The sequence below is a fragment of the Polistes canadensis genome, unplaced genomic scaffold, assembly GCF_001313835.1.
Source record: "Polistes canadensis isolate GaletaPanama2010 unplaced genomic scaffold, ASM131383v1 scaffold_19, whole genome shotgun sequence".
Taxonomy (NCBI): domain Eukaryota; kingdom Metazoa; phylum Arthropoda; class Insecta; order Hymenoptera; family Vespidae; genus Polistes; species Polistes canadensis.
This window is the reverse complement of record NW_014569566.1, coordinates 383505-392158: the sequence shown is the minus strand read 5'-3', so window position 1 is coordinate 392158 and position 8654 is coordinate 383505. Positions and strand designations below refer to the sequence as shown.

The 8654-nt window shown below is 28.9% G+C and overlaps 2 protein-coding genes across 2 annotated transcripts; both read left to right on the top strand.

The window, feature by feature from the left end:
- Positions 1 to 746: 746 nt before the first annotated feature.
- LOC106793872 (4-nitrophenylphosphatase-like) lies at positions 747 to 4271 on the top strand. Its single transcript, XM_014761148.1, has 6 exons — positions 747 to 1468; positions 1564 to 1724; positions 2316 to 2453; positions 2525 to 2735; positions 2841 to 2985; positions 3083 to 4271. Exons 1-6 carry the CDS (start codon positions 1375 to 1377, stop codon positions 3246 to 3248), a joined length of 915 nt encoding a protein of 304 aa, XP_014616634.1. The 5' UTR covers positions 747 to 1374; the 3' UTR covers positions 3249 to 4271.
- Positions 4272 to 4643: 372 nt separating this feature from the next.
- Positions 4644 to 7997, top strand: LOC106793859 (mitochondrial amidoxime-reducing component 1-like). The gene is made up of 7 exons (XM_014761117.1): positions 4644 to 5089; positions 5693 to 6138; positions 6542 to 6793; positions 6971 to 7094; positions 7188 to 7393; positions 7461 to 7532; positions 7618 to 7997. Exons 1-7 carry the CDS (start codon positions 5078 to 5080, stop codon positions 7793 to 7795), a joined length of 1290 nt encoding a protein of 429 aa, XP_014616603.1. The 5' UTR covers positions 4644 to 5077; the 3' UTR covers positions 7796 to 7997.
- The last annotated feature ends 657 nt before the right edge of the window (positions 7998 to 8654 follow it).

The window sequence follows — 8654 nt, the reverse complement described above, 5'->3', positions numbered from 1 at the left end:
AATTAGAACGCGAGAGAATTAAGAAAATAATTATTACGGATCGTATAATAATACGACAAATTCTTAATAAAAAAAAAAGCTAATATTGTAAGTTATTTAACGTGTTATCGTATTGTAACTTTTCGAACAAGAATTGAAATATTTATTTATATCCAAAACAATTAATATCAATTGAACAAACCACGACATATTTGCTATTCTACTTTTCTTTCCTTTTTCTAATTTTATCTGAAAACCTTATAAAAAAAAAGATTTATCCTACTACAAAACTAATCATCATCTCTTATATGTCATATCAATCCCTCGGTACTTTTAATGAATAACCGATTTTACGGAATACGAAAATTATTAATATTATAAGTTCATCCAATGATAATATCACTCCTGTTCGTCATTGCACAATCGGAGGATACGAGTAAAGATTGAGTATCACAGTACGTTCCTGGGGCATGCGCAAAATAACATCTGCTAATAATAAGTGAAAGTATCATCTAACGGCAGTCAGTGATACCAGGTGTCACAGACGCGTTATCATTATTACTTCAAATTGCCACCTAACGTTAATTATACGAATTTATTTAATAACAAATCGAAGGAATAAGTAAATTAGATCGAGATATATATATCTTATACTTAAATATATATATATATATATTATATTTAAGTTTGTATTTATCGATAATGTCTACTACCTACAAAGTTTTTTTTTATCAACTTTCTATATAAATATATTATATAATCAGTTTTTTTGTTATCATAAATATTATAAATATTCAAATTAATAAGAGAAAAATAATATTTGGAAATGAGAGGTTAGTTCTGACGTTGAAAATTGTAACAAGGACGATGACAAGTGGTAAAGGGAGGAGGATTCGGTGGGGGTAGGGGGAACTGCAGGAGGGTATAGAAAAGGACCGACAGATTTCTCGCAGTACAAGTATCTTCGCGTAACCGTCTACACGCATAAATTTATTACAGTGTTCAACATTTTCTATTATTCATTTTATAATTGATTTACTTGTGAATCGATAATTCTACAACGACGATAACAACTAATTAAGCGAAGTTTACGCGTGCGCTATTTAACAATAGTGTATAACACGCATACTACCGGGATTTATATATTTATTTCTGTTCGTTATTTTCTTTTGTTTTGTTTTTTTCTTTTATTTTCTTTTCGATAAGGAACAACGAAAGAATTCGAAGATCAAAGTTTTTTCGGTTTTGCACTCTCACTCTCAACTTCTCTCTCTCTCTATCTCTTTTTTGTGCTTCATTTTAAACTTTTTTATTTTATTTTTATACATTTATTTTCGGGGTTGAGGGTTTTTCTTTTACTTAATTACAAATCTTCGAATAAATACGTTTACCATCATGCCAAAAACAACGATGGATCTGAGTACCGCGAGCAAGGACGAACTTGTGACATTTCTCGATTCATTCGATGTCATCTTTTCGGATTGCGATGGTAATGTGTGAAATTATTTTCTTCAATTTTTATCTTTTGTTTATTTGTAATATTTTATTTATAATAATTTTTGTCTCGTTAATCGTGATTTATAGGTGTTTTATGGCACGTCGATGCGCCCATGGATAATACCATCGAAACTTTGAACAAATTACAAAGTTTAAAGAAAAAGGTTTTCTTCGTAACTAATAATACTGCGTCCGGTACTAAAAATATTTGCGATAAACTTCGTCGAAATGGTTTCGAAGCTACCGAGGTCAGTTATTATTCATAATTATTATTATTATTATTATTGTTTTTGTTTTGTAATCGTTTACATTTTCTATTTTTAATTTTATTCGTTTTTAAATAAAATACACTAATTGAAAAGATTTATCAATACGCGAGGTCAAATATTTATTTGATATTTCAATCGTCAAGATAATAAACATTAGCAATAAGCATTGAATTAATTGCCTTGATTTTTTTAAACGCCTTGCCGTTGAATTAATTTGATTCACGTCAGATTGTTAACTAGATGAGTGAATTGTTCGATAAAAAAAAAGAAAAAAAAAGGTACGTGTTGTTTACTCTTATTAGAGGATACAAAGATACGATCTCTTCGGTAGCATTGAATAAATGTAAGTAAAGGGAAAGTAAAACGACACAATAGTTAAAATTTACATTTGAATGAGTATGTCTCGTACCAAAAATTTTAAAAGTAAAATATACGTTTCGTAAATTTTGGGAACAAGATAATGTTATCATAAATTCAATATTTTTTTGGATCGCAGATAATAAACTTTAAAACGAAGACAAATATTTGGTGGCATTGCTGCAAGTTTAACATTAAATAATTCATTTCCAGGACCAAGTGATCACGTTATCAAAAGTTATTATCTGGTATCTGAAGAAAATCAATTTTCAAGGCCAAGCTTATACGATCGGTTCTAATACATTTCGAAATGATCTTTTGGATGCCGGTATAGAATTGTTGGATGAAAATGTAAGTTGTCGATAATTATTTTGTATTACGATTCATGATTAAACGATAATTCAATTGTTCGAATTATTCAGATACCGAAAGTTTATCCTAACGATGTATTGGCAACCGTAAATGAACTCTCGGATAGAAAATCTGTGAAAGCAGTGATCGCTGATTTCAATGCTAATTGCAACTGGGCTCATTTGAATTTGGCTATAGCGTGTTTGAGACGTGCCGATGTACTTTACATCACCGGTGCTATTGACAAATGGGTCTTTCTCAAAAATGGTACCACGATATTAGGTAAAATATATCCAACACACAATTAACAAATTATTTTAATAGAGTTTAATTGTTTTCAATGAAAATATAGACTCCCCCGGTAAAGACATTTGTAACAATTTGCAGGACCAGGTCCACTGATCGACATCATAACCGAGAATAGCGGCAGAAAACCAATCACTGTTGGAAAACCAAGTGAAATCTTGCGAAATTATATTTTTGAATTTTGCGACATTACCAAACCGCAAAGGTGTTTGTTCATTGGCGATTCGTAAGTTCTTTTCAGATTTTTCTAACATTTTTCTTTATTTTTGTTGTTATTATCTTTTAGCATTAAAACACTTATCTTATTCGTATCTCTTTTTCAGGATAAATCAGGACATGAAATTTGCTACCATGTGCGATTTTCAAAAGTTATTCGTCAGTAGTGGTGTTGATAGTTTTGCCGATTCGCAAAATCTTATACAAGAACTTCCCGAATATTATATACCTAATCTTGCCAACCTGCTTAGCATCCTGAACAATTTGAATTAAGATATTAGAAGAATGATTAATATATGAAAAATAATAATTATATTGAAATAGAGAAGATTTTATCTTTTTAAATTATACATGATTAGTAATATTGAAATCATTATAAAGCAATGTAATTAATATTGATTATGCGAAGCCTGCTATACCAAAACTTTACTATAATTTACGAATAGCTATGACGAATCATTTCATTTGTCAGAAATAATTGATTAGTTCGAAAGTATACATAGTTTTTTTTTTTCTTTTTGGACAGAAAAATCTAGGAACCTTTTCAGGATCCCAAGAATTCTGTTAATCTTAATCGAATCGTCTATTTAAAAATATCGATTTGAAAGATACACCCCGGTCATTTAAAATAATTTTATTAGAAACAAAATTTTATTTTACTTTTGCGTTAAAATACGAAACAAATTTCGACTCGAGTCATTATTACTGAAAACACGTGCATCATAATAAATTGTGTCTTCGCTAATCAGTTATTCGTTTATATTTTGTTGTTATCAAGTTTGTTGTTGATAAGTGCAAATCGGATAATTAGAAATCGGATACTTCGATGAAAGTAGCGTTGGAGCTTTTGCACGAACAACTTATATATGAATTGTTAGTAATGAAACTATATATAGTTATATATAAATATTCGTCTTCCAAATATTGTAGGCAAATAAGTAAGAAGAAGCTTTATATCATAGAACAATGATTTCATAAATAATTTGTCACAAACTATTTAAATGACAATATATGATAATACACAGACACACATATCGTGTAATACCGTGAAAACGGATTTATAATAATATTAGATATTTTGAAAGATCTGTTTTTGGACGGATGTATGTTTCGAGTTTATATTTACGAGTTAACATGTTGTTATATATGAAATGATGTCATGCAATATACCCATACATCCATTTTATCAAAGATACCATTATAACAATCGAGATACAGATATTGTTATATCGTTTATCAAATTTATATTCTGGTATTAATCTCAAATAGAATAAATATTAAAGTTATTATTAAAAACACGTTGACTTATATTATTTATTCGAAATTAAATAAAATAAATTAAATATATCACTGTATATTAAACCTAAATCATTTGCGATACATTTTAACATTTGTTAATCCTCATAAACAACGGATTTAGAAATTTTTCGTTATATTATATATACACACCATAATCGTCGTTTAACGATAATTAACACGATTAAATTAAAACACTTATGGTTAGCATTTATTTTGTTATCATACGAATGAAAAATCAATTATCGTCTCTTAGAATAGAATCTTTATAGAAGAAATAAAAATAGAATTAGAAGAGGAGTGTGGGTAGAGAAAAAAAAAAAAATGCTCATCTTCTATTTATCTTCTTATGTTAAACTGAATCAACGTACATGTATTTTTCTCTCATGTCAGTGTACGAGGAAACTTCGAGAGCGCAAGATCGTTTATTCCTCTCCTCTCGTTCGTTTCTCTTCGTTTCTCCTCGTTATTTTTCGCTACGAGAATATTCACAATAGTATTGGTAGATTTTAATATCGATAGTAGTAGTAGGTAGTAGTAGTAGGTCGTAGTAGTAGTAAGTTGTCATGTAATTTTCGCTAGATGAACTACTGATGAAATTATTTGAACCGGATTTTGTTAAAAGATAACCCATAATATCTGCACATATGTGCTATTGCATAATCTTGAACGGTTGGTTTTGTGTACGCGAATTCGTATCCGCGAGTGTACGTCGTCGAAAAACAATAATTACAAATTATTTGATTATTTTAATTTTATATTACTGAGAACAAAGAACAAAATTTCGCAGGACAATTTTTTCCAAGATGTTCGGATCGGTGAGTCTTATTGTTAATTTAATTATTGTGTTTTAATATTTCAAAACAATCTTTTTAAAAAAGATAATACGATTTTTTTGGTTGTTGTCAATTAAGTACAATAATTCTTGGACGAAAAATAAATAAATAAAACAACGTGCGGGTGTAATACTGAAAATTATTCGTCAAAATAAAATTTGATTCACTCCTTGCAATATTGTAATTATTTGAAAAAGTTTTATTTGACTATGATTCGATTATACAATAATTTTATGTTAAATCATCCGTTTAATTTCATCCATTTAGTAATCCTCCTGTTTAACAATATTATTAATCATCGTACTGTTCGTGATTACGGATCACTGTTATTTAGATTATGAATCATTTGTCACTTAACGTGAATTAAAGTTTACAAAATCGTTGATAAATATTTCACCTAACGTACAAATCAATTTCGACGAATAATGTTTCGTATCAAGAAAAGAAAAAAAAACAAACACCATATATCATCATCCGTTAAATATTTGTTTTTCCACTTAAAAAAACTTTACACATTCTCAAAGATAGGCGTGTTATTTGAATTGGATATTAGATAAATCCGAAGAATAAATTTCTTTTCATCAGGAGTACAATTCGAGGATCGTGATAACCTGCGGCATTGCGATGTTCCTAGGAATCGTATATTGGAATTTACGTAAAAGTACTTTAGAAAAATCTAAAAGGAAAAAATCCAGTGAGATAATGTCACGAGAAACGAATAATGGTTGTGAACAAAAAACGAATTTACATGGGACGAGTAACGGTTGTGACAAAAAAAACGAGACGAATTTAAACGAAATTAGCAACGGTTGTGATCAAAATCTAGACATTGAAAATAAAAAGAAAAGTGAGATAAGTGTGGTAGAAACAAAGTTAAATATTCCTAAATTGAAATGGGTCAAGGTAGGTCAGGTCGAGGAACTCTATTATTATCCTTTAAAATCAGGACGAGGAAAGACTATAACCGAATGTAAATTTACGGAATTTGGTATATCCTTAGAGGAAAAAGGTTTGCTTACACTTAGAGACAGGTAAGAAGTATATCATAATAATAATTTAATTAACGCGCGAAATAACAATTCAAAATCAATCATTTTAATCTTGTTTATTTAACCCTTTTATTATTAGCAACCCATACACGTGTCATTCCCATTCTAAGGGCTCGTATTAACGACTGACCCACATATTTCAATGAACAAATTTTTATCTAATCATAATTTAATGAAAGATATTATCATTTTCAATATCACTTTAACGTATCGAAAATATAATCCGATAAAATAAATGCGTGCTATGCGGTATCTATGAATCTAGTGCACGTGTCAAAAAAAAAAAAAAAAGAAAAAAAACAAAACAAAAACATAATTTCTAACTCGTGCATATAAATGTCCATTGATTTTATTGTTAAATTTAACGCGTATTATCTTTCGACAGAATGTTTTTGGTGTACAACGAAGAGACATACAAATTTCAAACGGGTAGACAGTATCCAACGATGATTCTAGTCAGTTTATCTGCAGTAGATGAGTACAATGTAAAATTAGAAGCTGTAGGAATGCCTAGTGTCGTCTTTAGAGTACCAGAGAAATCCGAAAAGAGTTCTGCAGCCATTGAATGCTCGTTGTGGTGGGGAGAACCGGTTAAATGTATCGATTGTGGTCCGGAACCTGCTGAATGGTTATCGAGGTAACCATATATTTCAATCAATATATTTTATCAAAAATTTATTGACACTGATTAACAGACTAATTCAATAATATTCATTTCAAAAAGATAAATATCTAAATAGTCATGTTTTTTTTACAATTATGTTTTTAAATACGTCGTTATTGTTTCAATTAACATTTTTAATTATTATTGCAGATTTTTAACCGGCACAAATTCTGGTTTACGTTTAGCCTATTCGTTGTTCAATCGAAGAGAAATTACTAAAGGTCCATGGGAAAGTATAAGTAAAGTTTATAATACTCTTAGAGACGAAGACAGTGTAAGTTGAGAAATAAAAAAAAGAGAGAGAGATTGGATCGTAAATATTATATTTATGATATAAATATTGAATGTTTCTTTTATATGAAAACAGGGCTTGTTCTCAGATACTACAAGTTATATGTTAATGACTTCGAAATCTTTGGATAAACTTAACGAACGATTGGAAACACCTGTTCCAACTTTACAATTTCGTCCTAATATCGTTGTCTCCAACGATGAACCATTTGTTGAAGATAATTGGGAATGGATTAAAATAGGTGATCGTGCAATTATTAGAAACGTTAAACCATGTCCAAGGTACGAAAGATAAAAACAAATATATATTAATCGAATGAACGATTATAAATGAATTTTGTTATCCTAGGTGTAAAATGATCAAACTTGATCCAGAAACCGGTAATGTTGCGAAAGAAGAACCAATGAAGACATTATACTCGTTAGTTAATAAATAAATAAAAAATCATTTGTTTTAATTAATTAAAATTAATATTAATATTATATTGATATCGTTTTTATTTTAGTTTCCGAAAACAAACCGATCCAGAAAGGGTTTCGGTTGATGGAACAGCACCGATAATGGGAATCTATTGTGGATTGTACATCACTGGTCGTGTTAAACTTAAAGACGACGTATTTGTTCATGTACCAGATGATACGGATAATTTGAAAATTTCTAATGGTCAAGAAATCGAGATTTAAAATGTGTTCACACAGCTTGAGATCGATATTTGAAAGCGTGCCTTTCTTCGATAGTAATTTTATTCCACTTATGTGTGGTCGCTTCGTTTAATCCAAATCTTAAATGTGTTCGTCAAAATATATATATACCGGATCAAAAGTTCCTAAATATATTCTAATTGTATAATCGAGAAACTTTTAATTTGTATGAATCTAAAAAAAAAAAAACAAAATAAAAGCGTAATTGATTTTTCAAATCAATTTTGAAACTTTTGGTCCGCACAAATTATCTTCTTAACAATTAAATTTCTTAGAATAATAAAAAAAAAAAAAACAATACAATCGAGTAGACGATAATAACGCGACAATAATCTATAAATAAAAGCTACTATTAGAAAAATAAATAATACAAAATGTTGAAATAATGATAATATAAATTCGTTGAAGCGCACTTGTTGAATCAAAAATAATTTATAGTGGTTGTTATATGTATCATTTTCTTTTTTCTCTTTCTTTTTATATATATATATACATATATGAGAAATTTTTATATAAATGTAGTGAAATGCCAGGCGTTTTTAGGCAATGTATGAAACAGAAGAATTGTTACGAACTTTTTTTAAGCATTGTAACTAATATTTAGGTATTATATAGAATACTAAATGCTATTTAGGCAATGTTGAGAAGGATATATTATCGGACAACAGGCACACACACACACACACACAAATTAATCATAGAGCGCAGTAGAAAACTCATTTTTTTTTAAATAAATTTTTAACACCTTGACTGTTACGCGAATTTTTGTGTAGGGCCACAAAAATTCAAAAAACAAATTTTACTTATCGTACTAGAAAATTATTACATTTAAACTCATAGA